Source organism: Schistocerca gregaria, chromosome 11, assembly GCF_023897955.1.
Source record: "Schistocerca gregaria isolate iqSchGreg1 chromosome 11, iqSchGreg1.2, whole genome shotgun sequence".
NCBI classification, from domain to species: Eukaryota; Metazoa; Arthropoda; class Insecta; order Orthoptera; family Acrididae; genus Schistocerca; species Schistocerca gregaria.
In genome coordinates this window covers 54,355,743-54,373,893 of record NC_064930.1, presented here as the reverse complement: position 1 = coordinate 54,373,893, position 18,151 = coordinate 54,355,743, and the positions used below count along the sequence as shown (strand labels likewise).

Below are 18,151 nucleotides of genomic sequence, written 5' to 3'. Positions count from 1 at the left end.
AATGCTTTGCGACAGATGTAGGGGTGAAATGTGCAGAAGTGAAAGTAGTAGTCCGCAGATGGCTATACTCCAACCGAGCAGACTTAAGGAACAGGACATATCAAAACTGGTAGAGCACTGAGAGAAATGTGTTGAGAACATTGGTGACTATGTAGAAAAGTAGCTAAAAGTTGTAACTTCATTTGTGATTTTTTAAATAAATTACCTATTAAAATCTTTGGTAATAAAATTATTGTGTGTAACTTTCCGTACTTCCCTCATAACCTGCTCTTCGCGGATAACATCGTAAGGGGAATTAATCAGTCTGTAGGTAAAACTAATTATAGTAACAGATTTTACAACGCACGGTGTTTGGAAAAACTTTATTTGCATATGGCATTCACATATTTTGAATGCAGCTGTATCTGCAACTGAACTGGGTGTAGTAAAGCTCTCCAATGGCACATGTTTTTGGTCATTCTCCTTGAGTATCTGTTTCAGGCAAGTGAATGTGAATGGGCCAGTTCAAGTATTTTGACTCGTAATAAGTGGTCACGTTCAGAACTCACAGGCGCACTTCATCCAAAAATAAGTAATTCTATCCGCACAACTGACTATAAAAATTGCTGTTGCTTGCACACTGCCTTCCTGCTGTTATAGAAAGTGAACAAAGAAAAAATGCTATGTGGTACTGCTATGTAACAAAAGATGCAAACTTGTTGCATGCTGTGCCGATGTGGCAAAGTGTTTGAACTGTGACACCATTCTCCTAGTTGACTGGTCGAGGTTGCATTGAGCACTGTCCATGCTTGCAGCGCGAAGTTACCCAAAATATTCTAAACGTCAGAATATTTTTGAGTGCAGTATGGAACATTCTCCCGATTCTGGTGGTCATTATAAGGTTTTTAGTCGAAACAGCAACCGGGCGTAAATATGATTTACAAAGGTTTACTTAAAACAAAGCGTTACCAGTTACGGATTTGGTACAAGTCCATTTTCAGAGCTAACTTAAGGTAGATTTGTAATAATTTAGAAAGAGGTATTAGTCTGTTTCGAATAAAGTTAAGAGCCATCTGAAGAGAGATTTGTAATAAATCAGAAACCAATGGTGGAGTGTTTCAAATAAACTTTTGTAAACCATACTTGTGTGCTTGCTGTTTAAACTATAAACCTTATAATTGTACGATAAGCACTGATCTCAACATGTCTGATTTGAACAAGATAGTGTCTGGAGACATTTCCTCAGTGTACTCAACATGTCTACTTTTGACAAGAAAATGTATGGGGTCATTTTGTCTGTATTGACCGTCATAAAACTCTGTTCCGCTCTTATTGTTATTTCTTACACTCTAACATCTCGAAGTTAACTGGTAGTTGTGGTAGAGAAAAGAAGGTTGCCCGCCATCTACACAGTGTTTCCTACTGCCAATCACAGCACGTTATCTCAGATGGAGAGTCGTCGTCAGATGTAGAAGTACCTTGGGGTGTGCCACAGGGAAGTGCATTGGGACCCTTGTGGTTCATGTTGTATGTTAATGACCTTGCAGACAATATTAGTAGTAAAATCAGGCTTTTGCGGATGATGCAGTTATCTATAATGAAATGCTATCTGAAAGAAGCTGCATAAATATTCAGTATGATCTTGGTAAGATTTCAACATGGTACAGAGATTGGGAACTTGCTCTAAATGTTCATAAACGTAAAATTTTGCTTTTCACAGAACAAAAAAATGCAGTATCCTGTGAGTACTATCAATGAGTCACTGTTGGAATTGGCCAACTTGTACCCTTTGCAGGGATATGAATTGGAATTACCACATAGATTCAGTTGTTGATAAAAGGCTTCAGTTTATTGGTGTAGTGTCTAGGAAGCCTGCATACTCAGTCCACTAGACAATCAATCAAATAAGTCTTATGAATGTGTTTTATTAAAATAAGAAAATGCAATACTTAACTTTAGCAATTACACACACGTGTCACAGGCAAAGGGCGACGTACAAAACAATCCATCAATCTCTTCAGTGAAGGAATCCTAAGTCTGTGCTACATAGACAGTACATGTAAAGTGACTAGAGCTAATGCTGCTCTCGAAGTCGCTAATCTTGAAGCTGCTATTGAATTGGGCCATCCCACAGGGGCCGCTGCTGTCGCATTGTCATCCTGGAGAGAGGTCCGGTCAGCACGCAATTGGGTGATTTCTTCTCACAGCCTTCTCTTCCCTCTCGTTCCTGACTGGCGTGCGGGCACGTGACTTTGCACCGTAACATTCCTCCCTCACAAAGTGACAGTCTGTTGTTGTATACGGGACACAACAACAGGAGGGGAGACAGGATCGTGGACGCTCTGTTGGACCGGAAGTTGTGGCTGCAGGGGACGTCAGACGTCCGGTTGTACCGCGCCATCCGGCCTCCGTTCTGGAGGAAACGTCCCTCCAGAAAACGCCCAGTAGCGTACACATCCACCTCCTGAGGCCCATACCACGTTGTGGCGCGGGTGGGTCCAGCTCCATCGGTAGGACGAGAGGAGTCAAAGGCTCTGTCTGCGTGGGGTCGTCCCTCGGTGTCGTGACGACCCACTCTGGTGGCTGCTGTGGCCGCACTGTCCTCAGGATCTGTGAACCTGTGGGAAGAGATACAGAAGGACCACTGTGCACGTGACAGTGGCGGGTTTGATTGTGATGTCGGCAATGCAATCCCTCTGGGCCCGAAATGAGATAAGAGCATGCGCCGAGTCAACGAAGGATCTCGCCCCGCGCCAGTCGCCTGCTGCCGTGAAGAACCCTGAAAAACACAATATTGTGTGGTACGAAGCGATACTTATGGCCTTTCTTCAGCACTGGATGCTGAGGAGGGTGGAGCAATTCCACCGACAATGGTCCATCTCGTGGATGCGAACGATAGGAGGTGAGAAACAGTTACAGTGCTTGATCCCTGATGTGTGATGTGTGCCGTGCAAAGTTTGGCCATCTGCTGCGTGAAAGTTCTTACAGAACGGTCTGCTTTGCCATTGGACTGTGGATGGAACCTTGCACTAGTTAGATGCTGGATGCCATTGCATTCACAGAATGTTTCAAATTCATTTGACGTGATCTGAGAGCCATTATCTGACACTGTGACTTCAGGAAAACCTGCGAGGCAAAAAAAGAGGACAACATTTGAATTGTGCTTTGTGACATTGTCGAGTTGATTGGCACAGCAAAAGGAAACTTGCTACAGGAGTCTACCACAATCGACCAACAAGAGTTCCAAAAAGGTCCCGCAAAGTCTGTGTGCACATGTTGCCACAGTAATTGTGATTTAGGCCAAGCAGAGAATTATTGTGGTGGAGCGGACTGATTTTCTGCACATGCGTGACACTGTTACATCTGTTCTGTTTGGGTATCCGTAGCCTCTCAAGTACACTAACAGTTTCGTACAAACAGTCTCCCAGTATCCTTGATGAAGTAACTGCAACACTTCTTGTTGCAAAGCTTTGGGGATCAATACAAGTGACTGTCCACCTTTGCTGTATAGTGAGGCTATGCCGATGTGCAAAATATCGGTGCATTATAGTTCTTGATGCTCTGCAGTGAGCGAGGCCAAGATGTGCGAATGTATTTTAGCAAAAAGTGCAAATCTGAATCGGCTTCCATGACGTGTGCAATTTTCTTATAGTTCAGAGGAAAGGATTGAAGCATTTCAGAACCCTGAGCATCGATGTGACAACAAGATGCAACTGAAGTGTCAAAGTCTGTATCACAGGGCCAATCAGAAGACATGAAAGTGCGTTCGCATTACTGTGTTGAAAAGTCGGATGACACACAGTCTCGTAATGGTACTGAGACGACAAGAAGGCCCATCTGTGCAATTTTTGGGCAGTTTGTACCGGAATCGGCTTCATCGGATGAAACCAGGACTGCAATGGCTTATGATCTGTTACTGAGTAGAATTTTCTGCCATAGAAATAGTGGTGGAATTTGGTGACACCACACACAATAGCCACCGCCTCTTTCTCTGTTTGTGAATAGTTACACTGAGCTTTGGACAACAATTTTTCATGTGAAAGCAGTAGGCTTGTCTTTATCACCAAATCACTGATTCCGTAGAGGAAGAGTCAACTTTCAACACAACTGGTTTGTCAAGATCAAAGTGAACCAACATCAATAACTGAGTAATGCATCTTTAAGTTTTTGAAAATATACTTGGCACTCATCTGCCCAAACAAAGGTGGCATTCTTGCGATGCAAAGGCGATGAAATGGAGCTGCGATTTATGTAGCATTTGGTATGAACCGAATAGAATAGTTCATTTTCCCTAAGACTGACTGCAGTTCTGAGACATTGCGAGGAAATGGCAGGTCCCGTATGGCTAACAAGTGTGACTGAAAAGGATGTACACCTTGACTGTTTATGACATGACCAAGATACCGCAACCTGATTTTTGGTTTAAAAAAATTGCCCTTGTCTAGTCTACACTTCAGTCCTGCATCAGATAACACACGAAACAAAGCACGCAAATTTTCAATGTGTTCTTCAGGTGTATGTCCTGCTACGACAATATCGTCCAACAGTATTGTACTTGAGCAGTCAGCTGTTCCATATACTGTTGGAAAATTATGGGTGCGGAAGCACTGCCAAAAGGCAAATGCAAATATTTAAACAAGCCCAAATGAGTGTTCACAACACACAGGGTTGGAGATTCTTCATCTAATGGTATGCGTTGTCCAAACCAATTTTTGAAAAATAGCGACAAGCATCTAATCTGTCCACGAGATCCCCTGGGTGTGACAATGGGTAAGTATTTAGGTTTACGGTGGACTTAAAGTCGATATAGAGGTGAATGCAACCTGAAGGTCTCTGTCTCGCGATTCTTTAAGTTCAGCAGCCACTTTGTCCTGTAAGGCAATGGGAACAGTTCTGGCCTTGCAAAATTTCGGTTGAGCGTTGTATTTCATAGTAATACGTGCAACAAAATTGTTAGCCTTACCTAAACCTTCAGAAAAAAGTTCAGGGAATTCTTTCAGTGAGCTAGCTACACTGTCTTTGGCATTGAATGCAGTCACTGTCAACACATTTTCCTGAATTTGAAAGCCAAACAAATTGAATGAATCAAGGCCGAATATGTTCTCACCATTGCGTGATAGTAGCACAGTGAAAGTCACAGTTTGCGTATGTGAGCAATACATGGCAGCAAGATACATTTTCTGAGAATGGGCATGTCTTGTCCATTATAAGCCATCAGGTGCGTGCTAGCTTTAGACAGGGGCAAAACATAAAATGAAGAACAAAAAGAAAAAAATACAGCATTCTGCTACACCAAGAAAAATCTGCAGGAATCGGACACTTCCCTTGAACAATATAGGTCAACCATAGGTGACCATACCAAAACACCAATACCCACAATTAAAAGTACGAAAGTTCCCTTGACCTACATAGGTCAACCTCAGGTGACTATACCAAAACATTAACACATACAATTATGAAAATGGGAATCGGTCATTTCCGGTGACCTATATAGGTCCACCACAGCTACTGATGACAAAAAAACACCACCTACAACTGCGAAAAATAAAACCACAATCCCAAAAGTCCACAAATCAATCATCCCTACATAAATTAAATCACATTCAATACTCCATAAATACACAAAATGTCACAGCTAGGAAAAAAAAAAAAAATTAATTACCACCAGCAAATTCCGGCACTGCAAACTATATTCCCCACCCCCCTCCCTCCCCCTCCACACACACACACACACACACACACACACACACACACACACACACCAGCAGATGGGTGGAATCAGACGCTTCCATTGACCCCTCCTCCTACTCTGTAGATGAATATCGTAACAGAGACTGATAGATCAGCTTAGGTAAAAATTCTGCTATATTTCAGTTTTGACAGCACTTGGTTGCAACAGTCAAGATCGGGTATTCTGTGTATGATAAATTTATTAAAAGTGCGTAACTGTGTTTTATTCTTACAGTGTATCAGTTCTGTAAATATTAGCAGTTACTGTAATATATTCACATATTTTGACAATCTCGTGACAAATGATGAGGATAATAATTGTTATATTCAACTCTAATATGTTATACTTTCTGACATGTTATTTGTCATTTGCGTTGGCCAGCGGCTGTTTGCGAAGAAGTACGTAAATATTTGTTCGTTTCAGTAACTAACGTCTCTAAAATATCACCGGAGTCTAAGACTGGAGTCACTGTGTCAGGAACACAGTCACACAGTTATTCCGTTACCAAATTCCAGGTTACCTGTAATGGTAGCCCGATAAATGCCAGAGAGTGAGAACTGTGAGCCAATAACGATAACTGCCAGAGGAAAATACCGATCTCTGACGGTTATTTCCATAGTCACTCGAATTCCTTATGGTGCCTCTCTTTACACTACCCGTCCAAGCTGAACTGACATATGAGGCGGTGGCTCAAGGGAACGACCGTACTTGTTGGTGCCTGTAGAGCGGCTCCTGTCAGCCACCGCTCGGACATTAACTTTAATTAATTGTTTGTGCTAAAAGTAACGAAGACGCACGATATAGTACACAGTTCTTATCAACAGATGGCGCGCAGTCTCACAGTTGTTCCCACGGTCTATAGAACGCCTTCAAATGGTCTACCCTCTCCTTCGTTCCTAGCCAGATATCCGATGAATTGACGGGAAAGCGTAGTACGATCTTCGGTCAACAGATGGCGCGAGGCACTGTTGACATTAGATAGTTATTGAAATAACTGCCTGTATCAGAGGAACGGTTATCGCAGTAACCATAACTTCTCAGTAACCAGCTATTTCTACCAGTTACGTTATTTTTTGCCACCTTTAGAAGAAACTGTTTGCTTGCTAGTTTTGCTGATGCCTGCAGCGGGCTTTGAATACACTGCATTGTGACAAGAGTTTTTTGAGTGGGCAGAATTCTTATATTTGTTCTGTTGCAAACATACGGATTATACATGACTTTTGTTTCCACAAGTGTAACACTGTGTTTATCTAGACGGACACTCTTGGCGTTTGTGCCGTGAATAGCACCAAGGGCACGACTTTGTTCTGTTCACCTGTGTATGTGGCACAGCACGCTCATACTGTTGCTGCCTACAGGGCCGGTCTCGAGCGAGACACGACTGGACCCGACAGATTGGTCGACGCTCAAATTCGTTGGCCACTGTGGCACCTGAATCGTACTGATCTAGAATTTGCACTACGTGATGAAATGATGGATCTGACTGTTTCAAAATCTGTTCTCTAAGTCTGACATCAGTTACATTGTACACGATTGCGTCACGCAACATAACACCTGAATATAAAGCACCGCAATCACATTTGAATTTGCATTTCCTCGTCATACCCTGTAAATCTGTTACCCACTTGCTGTAAGTTTATTCTGGCCTTTTCTTGCAATGAAAGAATTGGTTCCTAGCCTCCACATTCACTCAGGTGGTCATAATAGTTACTCAGAGAATCTACAACCTGACTGTAGGAAAGTTCACTCAGAGTAGCTTTAGAGAAAATTTTTTGAATGACGCAAAACACTGCACTTCCTGCCATTGACAAAAAGTGTTGCAACCACTCTGGCCAGTCCTCTTCTTTTTCGTTAGACTGGCAGATTGGTGGTACGACACTCGGAGTTACAGTTGTTGCCTGCTGCGCAGCGTTCGTTTGGTTTGTGAGGAACTGTTGTATGGTATTGAAAAGGAATGCAATCTGCTGTCTGAAACTGAAACATCCGTGTTAGCTGTGTTTCATCTATTGCTTGCAGCTGAGATGCCTGAGCAAAGGGTGTGAGAGCAGGGTTCCTCATTTTGGAATAGCCAAATGCAATAAAAAGGCAATGCGAGCAATAAAAATAAGCACACAAGCAAAGACAATTGCTGCAATACCCACCTGAAAACTCTGAATAGAACAAACACTATAAGAGAGACTGTTAAAAACAGGTTAACACACCCCTGCAAAGAAGACACAAGTAGAATTAAGGCACTGACAAAACACAAAAGCCCACGACGAAACAAAATTGTGACAGCCAGGCTCTGGATGCGAAATGTGGACAGGTTGTCGCTTTGGTATTCGTTTTTACACCTCGTCACCAAATACGTAGTATCTGGCGAGCGTGCCTACTCGGTTTGCTAGACAATCGATCGAGCTAGTTGTATTCTTGAGTTTTATTAAAATAAGAAAATTACAGCACTTAACTTTGGCAAATACACAGGTGTCGCAAGGAAAAGGCGACAACCAAAATAATCAGTCTTCTTCAGTATAGACAATCCCGAGTCTGTGCTACATAGAGATTACAAGCGAAGTGACTAGAGTTGACGCTGCACTCGTAAGCGCTAATCTCGGAGCTGCTAATGGGGCATCGCCAGCCGGTCTTGGCGCTTACGTCCTCTTCACGTAGTGGTCACTGCTGTCGCGTTGTCGTCCCGGAAGGAGTTCCGGTCAGCGTGTGATCGGCTGACTTCCTCTCACGACCCTCTCTTCCCTGTCACTCCCGACCGGTGTGCCGACACTTCAGTTTACGCCGTAACAGTCAGTTTACGCCATAACAGTTGCTAGAATATTAGGGACGTGCAATCGGTCTACAAAAGAGATTGCTTACAAATCACTCGCGCAACTGGTTCTAGAATATTGCTCGAGTGTATGGGGCCCGTACCAGGTAGGACTAACAGGGCATACTGAATTCTACAGAGGAGGGCATCACAAATGGTCACAGGTTTATTTAATCTGTGAGTGTGGGTCACAGTGCTACTGAAGGAACTGAAATGGCACACTCGACATACCTGAACTATCCAAGAAAGTCTATTAACAAAGTTTCGAGAACTGGCTTTAAATTATCAGTCTAGGGATATACTACAACCCCCTACGCATCGTTCACATAGGGACCGTGAGGATAAGATTAGAATAATTACTGCGCGCTAAGAGACCTTTGACCAGTTGTTCTTTCCGTGCTCTGTATGTGAATGGAACTGGAGGACACCCTAGCAACTGATACAGTGGGATGTTGCACCTGACAGTGGTGTGCTGAGTGTAGATGTAGATTTAGGCTTTTGGTAGTCTTTAAACAGATCTCTTGTCTGACCTGTATGTAACATCTGAACACTCCTCGCCTACTCGAGGATTTCCACTGGTGTCAAACTGACGAGACCTTAAGCACTGGTCTTCTTTCTTTTTCTTCTCATACAGGGTTTGAAGCTCAATGCCTGGACAACAATTTCCTAAAGTAGCATTACACACTTCTGAAAAGCACTAAAGAAATTGACTTTTGCAGGTTTCCGAATGCTGTTAGGACCGTAAGCATAAAAAAAAAGTTTCAATATTTTTTAATATGGCCACCCATAGCTGTGTGTGTAATTCTGGTCTTTTAATTGTGAGGTTGCTGGTTCATTTCTCGGTAGATGCATTTTAGTTGTTCTTTTATTTGAGTCCTGTGTGCTTGTTAGCACATTGAAACGTGAAGTAACAAAAGCTGAAAAGTAATCTTTTAATGAAAGTAGCAACTTATTATTAATCATAAATCACTTGAAAATGTCAGTGTTCTTAAAAAATTGAAATTTGATACAGAAATTTAAAATGTAAAATAGAATTATTTTATTCATAAAGATTACCAATAAACAAAAACATAATAAAAAAACAGGTGTTAATATATATTATTTTTCACTTCTCAGTAGACATTTTAGATCTGTGTACCAAATTTAATTAATTATTAATACATGCATTTACATGCAATGAATAATTAAGAATAAAAAAGATTGTATTCTTATCTAAAATTATTATTCAATATTTTTTAATTAACATTTTAATTTTACGATAAGTATACACTGCAAGTAAAAGCAGAAAAATTAGTTCCTATGTGTTTCAAACAAGTAATCTCACAATGATTATACCCGAATGCTACGTGCATTGATATTCACTGTTTTACTATAAACATCAGTTTCCATAATTAAAAGCACTTCCTGAAATGTTAAGTCTTTGTTGTTGTGAAAATGTCTATTTGCTCGCCAACCTTTTTGGCCGACAAAATTTGAATTGCTAATAACTAAGAGACTGGTAATGCATAAAAGCAGTGGTTGAGTACAGACCAGATTGTCATGTCTGTGCAGGTTCGTCACACGGTATATGTTTCTCTTGTGATGTCGTCATACCAGTGTAGGCACGTGCACGGGATTGTTACTTTGTGTAAAATTATTGCATAGGAATACATTTATCTGGACAGTGATTCAGGCATCATTGTGAAGAGTTTGCTGAGCACTGCTAGGACCCATAGAGAGACAATAAACATTCTTGCCTGAGTATAAATGAAAGTCAGTATTAAATTGAAAATTACAATAAAATGAAAGATGCCACCTTATGTGACTCATAAATATGCTCGGAATTTTAGAAAGTGCAACACAGGAGAAAGCCCGCTTCGAAAGGAATCCCAGAAGTGTGTTATTTAGCGAATGTGACGATTTGGCAGTATCGAAAAGACAATGAAAAAATGGTGCAAAGCAATTGCATAGCTGGCCCATCTGTCATACTGTGGCTAGGTGATTTATCTATTCTTTAACCATTATACCAGTCTGTGTAAACATTGTATTAGAGATATTGGTAGTGAAATTACATATTATTATGATACACTTCTTAGGATTTTATTGTGATGTTTTCACAAAAAATCAGTGGCGTGGCCCCAGCTGCGTACACAGGATAAAACCATCTTCCTTCATACTGCAACCCACCCCCCTCCACCCCCAAGTGTACTTTATAAATATGTCACGCTGTGTTTGAGAAATATGTCATACTGGTTTAGTCCTGTAAATAAGACACCCAGTGCATAAGGTCCTCTTGTGAGATCAGTGGTTTTGGAGCAGGTTATTTGCATGAAATGTTGGAAGTAATGACGGTACGTCACCTGACTGTACTGAATGTCTGTCCACTTGCACGCCATCTTCCCACTGTCACGCAGAGTGAGCAAATTAAACCATTATTTGCTGATCGCGTTGTCAGGCTCTGTGCATTGGTTCTGTAATTTCAGTTGCTGAAACACAAACGTACTCTGATAATTTGGGCTTATTTACTATGCAGACATCAGTGCTAAGATAAGAACAAATGATTCACTCACTTTCTCTCCCTGTCCCGCAGGCGCGGCAGACAAGGTCGGTCGGCAGGCGGCGACATCGGGACCTGGAGCTACGGCAAGTCAGCCTTCGATTTTCAGCTCTAGTGCTGCATACTCGAAAGCGACTACTACAGAGACGGCAGCATCTCCATTTGCTGCAGTGGCCGTGTCACAGAGTCAGGCTTCTCTGCCGAGCCCCGCACCTACTCCGTCATTTGGATCTGCCCCGCAGAAAGGGATTTTCGGAGCCACTCCGGCTACGACTGTGGCAACCGCACAGCAGTCTATATTCGGGGGTGCCGCGGCACCCGTATTCGGAGCGGGTAACGCCACCACCTCGCAGGCACCGACGTTCGGTTCAACAGCTGCGACTACACAGTCTTCGGTGTTCGGGACTTCAGTTTTCGGCTCTACAACGCAGAACCAGTCACAGACGCCATCTGGCACAAGTAATGTTTCTCAGGTTTCGACATTTGGATCTGGCACTACGCCTGCTACTCCGACCTTTGGATCTGGCACTACGGCTGCCACTCCAACCTTCGGTTCTGGCACTACGTCAGCTACTCCGGCCTTTGGATCTACTGGTACGGCAGCTACTCCGGCCTTCGGATCTACCACTACAGCTGCTACCTCAGCTTTTGGATCTGGCACTACAGCTCCTGCTCTAACGTTTGGATCTGGCACTACTACTCAGGCACCGGCCTTTGGAGGTGGTACAACATCTCAGACCCCAGCTTTTGGATCTGCAGCAACTTCTCAGACCGCGGCCTTTGGATCTGGTACATCTACCCAGGCCCCAGTCTTCGGAGCAGGTACATCTCAGGGCTCAGCCTTTGGATCTGGTGCAACATCTCAGGCTCCGACATTCGGATCTGGTACGACTACTCAGGCCCCAGCCTTCGGAGCTGGTACATCGTCTCAGACACCAGCCTTCGGAGCCGGTACATCGTCTCAGACCCCAACCTTTGGATCTGCTACGGCGACACAGACACCAACTTTCGGTGCAATCCCTACGAGTCAGGCACCCGCTTTTGGGTCTGCCACCACAAATCAGCTGCCAGCATTCGGCTCGAGCTCTCAGAATCGGCCAGTAGTATTCGGATCGGTCACCACGAGCCAGGCACCGGCTTTCGGAACTGGGCAGACACCTGCGATCGGTGCTGGCAGTTCTGGTCAAATAGCGGCACCCAGTTCCGGCAGTCAGTTGGCAGCATTCGGAGCCAGTGGAACTGGTCAGACTCCTGCCTTCGGATCTAGCTCCGGACAGACTCCCACTTTCGGCTCCAACACCGGACAAGTGCCGACATTCGGATCCGGTTCGTCCGGAAGCACTCCCGCATTCGGCTCTGCAAATCGGGCGACTGTCTTCGGGTCTGGCGCCACACCGTCTTTCGGAGCAGCGAGCTCTGCAGCTGCTACCACCCAGAGTTCTGTGTTCGGGACAGCCACACCTACTTTTGGCACCAGTGGAGCCAACCGGCCACCTTTTGGCACAGGTTTGTACTGGAAAGTAATGGTTTTGTAGCCTAATGTGCATTAATCTTTGTATTTCATTTGAAAGAGCAGTTCAGTAACTTTCTCACAGAAAAAGTGTGCGCCATAAAGGTACAGATTAAATACAGAGTAAAAAGTCTTGAATGCTTGCTGCTCCACAATTTGTAAATAATTTTTTAAAGGCCATCTAAACACTACGAACTATGCTTAAAACATTTATTAGCCAAACCAATTTTTGTGTTTATAACACATTGTCACTGGCATATTATGTACCTCTGTATATCTGTCAGTTACACATTCTTTGTGAAGTTCAACATGAACTACATATAGAAAGCAAACTACCATGTGAATATTTAGAATACTATTACAACAGTGCCTATTTTAATTTGTTCGATTGTGAAATCTGTCCTCCTTAGCACACATTTTGTCAAGTATGTTCTTGCTGTAAATTCTTAGGCAGTGACAGCTCTTGATTGCATTTAACATAATTGCCTAAGAATTGGCAGCAGCAATATCTACAACAACCAGTGTACTGTGAAGTAGGACAGTTTTCATAATCTAACATATTAACCCCTCACGCTGGTATTTTCCGTACATGCATCTAGCATGCTGATGGTAGCTTATGTAGCCAGGTGGTATGCAAATGCAGCGTTTCAGTCAGATTTCTCTAGTGCAGAAACTATTTGTTCAAAAGTAATGAAATTTTCAGGAATTGTTAACAATACATCTTTATTACGATTAAAATATACGTTAGCCATCAAAATGAATTTTTGGTATGGTATACCTCAAAACTGTCTTCAAAAGTAAGTCCTACAATGCAGTCTAAGCACCAAAACAATGTTTCCTATTTCTTCTCTGTGGGTGGGATTTTCTCAGTGAAATGCCTTGTTGTGAGCGTTTCAGGTACAGGAAATTTTGAAGGCCGCACACATCAAGGTGAAGCTGCACTTTTTCCCTGAATTTCCAGCAACTGTTGTATGAGAAGCAGACTGGAATTTACATGTATTTCTTCCCCCATCCTCTCACTGCGTTATAAACAATAAAATCATTGTGCACTACAATATTCGTTAGCCCTCTAAATGTTTTTGTGTGCCATTTAACACCTTTCTTCCTTTCCACTGGAAAAGGCTGTAGTTTCTGATATTCAAATTTACACTACACATAAACAAATTGCGTTTTGTAATGCATTAAGGCTTTCTTTGCTCTTTGCCCACGTTGATTGCTGTAGCAACTGCATCATTATGGAATGTTGAAATAAAGAACTCGTTTTTTATCCATCCATTTTAGCACCATAACACTCTGTGAGTGATATGCTACAAGTACACTTTTCTTGATCCTTGCACTTTTCAAGACATCAGGTACCTTCTTCTTGTTCAGTTGCAAGTCTGCTAGCTACATTCATATCTCTTTACTGACACAAATGCACGCTGTTTTGTGGTTGTCCATTCAGAGTCTTTGGCCTAATTGAGAAGAGGCTCAGCAAGTTTTAGTACAATCTGACTTGTTGTCAGGGTATCTGCAGAAATAAATTCCCTTTTTATCTCAGTTATACTTTAAAATTCTATCAACTTACAAACTTGTGTTGTTTTTGAATAGGTTTGCAATAAAAGTTCTCATACACAGGGTCCGTTCCAAAAGTGCGAATAATAATTTTTTTTAAAAATTATTTATTCAGTACCAGTTTAAAATCTTCTCAGAACTTTTCAAATTATTCTCCCCCTGCTTCGAGGCACAGTGGCCGACGCTTTACCCGATCATTGAAGGCACCCTGGAAATCGTCAACAGGGATCTCCTCCAGTGCACTAGTCGAAGCTGCTTTTACTGCCTCCAGCGTCCTGTGCTGAGTTCTTTTCAGGGTTCTTTTGATCCTTGTGAACAAAAAGTAGTTCACTGGTCCCAGATTGGGGCGGAATGGTAAAAACTGATGTAAACTATCTTCTTTATATATTATCAAAATGTAGACAATCAGCAAAAGACATAAGTTTAGAATATGTGTAATATAAACTTTATAGGCAGGTACCCGTGGTCTAGGGGTAGCGTCTTTGATTCATAATCAAAACATCTTCGGTCCCGGGTTCGATCCCCGCCACTGCCTAAATTTTGATAAATAATCAGCATTGGCGGCCGAAGACTTCCGGCATAAGAAGTCAGCCTCATTCTGCCAACTGCCTTGTGAGAGAGAGCGGATAGAGTTTGAGGGCACTCTCTTGTCCTAGGGGTGGGAAATTGCCCCTAAAGGCAGAAGAATCAGCAATGATCAAGGACATGAGTATGCAGAAGGCAATGGAAACCACTGCATTAAAGACACGTAACGTGTATCCACAGGACATGTGGCCTGTAGTTGAAGAAGTGTCATGATGATCTCTCCATTGGCAAAAGATTCCGGAATAGTCCCCCATTCGGATCTCCGGGAGGGGACTGCCAAGGGGGAGGTTACCATGAGAAAAAGATTGAATAATCAACGAAAGGATAATGTTCTACGAGTCGGGGCGTGGAATGTCAGAAGCTTGAATGTGGTAGGGAAACTAGAAAATCTGGAAAGGGAAATGCAAAGGTTCAATCTAGATATAGTAGGGGTCAGTGAAGTGAAGTGGAAGGAAGACAAGGATTTCTGATCAGATGAGTATCGGGTAATATCAATAGCAGCAGAAAATGGTATAACAGGTGTAGGATTCGTTATGAATAGGAAGGTAGGGCAGAGGGTGTGTTACTGTGAACAGTTCAGTGACCGGGTTGTTCTAATCAGAATCAACAGCGGACCAACACCGACAACGATAGTTCAGGTATACATGCCGACGTCGCAAGCTGAAGATGAACAGATAGAGAAAGCGTATGAGGATATTGAAAGGGTAATGCAGTATGTGAAGGGGGACGAAAATCTAATAGTCATGGGCGACTGGAATGCAGTTGTAGGGGAAGGAGTAGAAGAAAATGTTACAGGAGAATATGGGCTTGGGACAAGGAATGAAAGAGGAGAAAGACTAATTGAGTTCTGTAACAAGTTTCAGCTAGTAATAGCTAATACCCTGTTCAAGAATCACAAGAGGAGGAGGTATACTTGGAAAAGGCCGGGAGATACGGGAAGATTTCAATTAGATTACATCACGGCCAGACAGAGATTCCGAAATCAGATACTGGATTGTAAGGCGTACCCAGGAGCAGATATACACTCAGATCACAATATAGTAGTGATGAAGAGTAGGCTGAAGTTCAAGACATTAGTCAGGACGAATCAATACGCAAAGAAGTGGGATACGGAAGTTCTAAGGAATAGCGAGATACGTTTGAAGTTCTCTAACGCTATAGATACAGCAATAAGGAATAGTGCAGTAGGCAGTACAGTTGAAGAGGAATGGACATCTCTAAAAAGGGCCATCACAGAAGTTGGGAAGGAAAACATAGGTGCAAAGAAGGTAGCTGCGAAGAAACCATGGGTAACAGAAGAAATACTTTAGTTGATTGATGAAAGGAGGAAGTACAAACATGTTCCGGGAAAATCAGGAATACAGAAATACAAGTCGCTGAGGAATGAAATAAATAGGAAGTGCAGGGAAGCTAAGACGAAATGGCTGCAGGAAAAATGTGAAGACATCGAAAAAGATATGATTGTCGGAAGGACAGACTCAGCATACAGGAAAGTCAAAACAACCTTTGGTGACATTAAAAAAAGCAACGGTGGTAACATTAAGAGTGCAATGGGAATTCCACTGTTAAATGCAGAGGAGAGAGAGCAGATAGGTGGAAAGAATACATTGAAAGCCTCTATGAGGGTGAAGATTTGTCTGATGTGATAGAAGAAGAAACAGGAGTCGATTTAGAAGAGATAGGGGATCCAGTATTAGAATCGGGATTTAAAAGAGCTTTGGAGGACTTACGGTCAAATAAGACAGAAGTGATAGATAACATTTCATCAGAATTTCTAAAATTATTAGGGGAAGTGGCAACAAAACGACTATTCACGTTGGTGCGTAGAATATATGAGTCTGGCGACATACCATCTGACTTTCGGAAAAGCCTCATCCAAACAATTCCGAAGGCGGCAAGAGCTGACAAGTGCGAGAATTATCGCACAATCAGCTTAACAGCTCATGCACCGAAGCTGCTTACAAGAATAATATACAGAAGAATGGAAAAGAAAATTGAGAATACGCTAGGTGACGATCAGTTTGGCTTTAGGAAAAGTAAAGGAACGAGAGAGGCAATTCTGGCGTTACGGCTAATAATGGAAGCAAAGCTAAAGAAAAATCGAGACACGTTCATAGGATTTGTCGACCTGGAAAAAGCGTTTGACAATATAAAATGGTGCAAGCTGTTCGAGATTCTGAAAAAAGTAGGTGTAAGCTATAGGAAGAGACAGGTCATATACAATATGTACAACAACCAAGAGGGAATAATAAGAGTGGACGATCAAGAACGAAGTGCTCGTATTAAGAAGGGTGTAAGACAAGGCTGTAGCCTTTCGCCCCTACTCTTCAATCTGTACATCGAGGAAGCAGTGATGGAAATAAAAGAAAGGGTCAGGAGTGGAATTAAAATACAAGGTGAAAGGATATCAATGATACGATTCGCTGATGACATTGCTATCCTGAGTGAAAGTGAAGAATAATTAAATGATCTGCTGAACGGAATGAACAGTCTAATGAGTACACAGTATGGTTTGAGAGTAAATCGGAGAAAGACGAAGGTAATGAGAAGTAGTAGAAATGAGAACAGCGAGAAACTTAACATCAGGATTGATGGTCACGAAGTCAATGAAGTTAAGGAATTCTGCTACCTAGGCAGTAAAATAACCAATGACGGACGGAGCAAGGAAGACATCAAAAGCAGACTCGCTATGGCAAAAAAGGCATTTCTGACCAAGAGAAGTCTACTAATATCAAATACCGACCTTAATTTGAGGAAGAAATTTCTGAGGATGTACGTCAGGAGTACAGCGTTGTATGGTAGTGAAACATGGACTGTGGGAAAACTGGAACAGAAGAGAATCGAAGCATTTGAGATGTGGTGCTATAGATGAATGTTGAAAACTAGGTGGACTGATAAGGTAAGGAATGAGGAGGTTCTACGCAGAATCGGAGAGGAAAGGAATATGTGGAAAACAGTGATAAGGAGAAGGGACAGGATGATAGGACATCTGCTAAGACATGAGGGAATGACTTCCACGGTACTAGAGGGAACTGTAGAGTGCAAAAACTGTAGAGGAAAACAGAGATTGGAATACATCAAGCAAATAATTGAGGCCTAGGTTGCATGTGCGGAGGTTAGCACAGGAAAGGAATTCGTGGCGGGCCGCATCAAACCAGTCAGTAGACTGATTTTGGGGGGGGGGGGGGGGGGGGAAGATACCTTACGTCAATAGAAACTTGTAATTTTGATTAGTCAGAATATGTTAGAAATAAATTTTTGGCAAGGAGTCTTTTAAAAATAGGGTGTCATCTTATACTTGACTTTATTTATGAAAGTGTTAATTATCACTTTAGGAGAACCCTCATTCTTAATGTTTGAAATACTGGCATCTACCAGTCCACATGCTTCTGCATCACAGGGGAGGACTCTTTCATATGCCAACACACTGACAATACTTATCTGAGTGTAGAGCTT

The 18,151-nt window shown here is 42.4% G+C and overlaps 1 protein-coding gene across 2 annotated transcripts in view; it reads left to right on the top strand.

Moving 5' to 3' along the window:
- Nucleotides 1–18,151, top strand: part of LOC126295181 (nuclear pore complex protein DDB_G0274915) — a 132,064-nt gene that overhangs the window by 70,550 nt on the left and 43,363 nt on the right. For both annotated transcript variants that reach the window (XM_049987486.1, XM_049987487.1), the window contains exon 10: nucleotides 11,080–12,552. In XM_049987486.1, coding sequence (XP_049843443.1) covers nucleotides 11,080–12,552 — 1,473 coding nt within the window. The remainder of the gene's footprint in view (nucleotides 1–11,079; nucleotides 12,553–18,151) is intronic.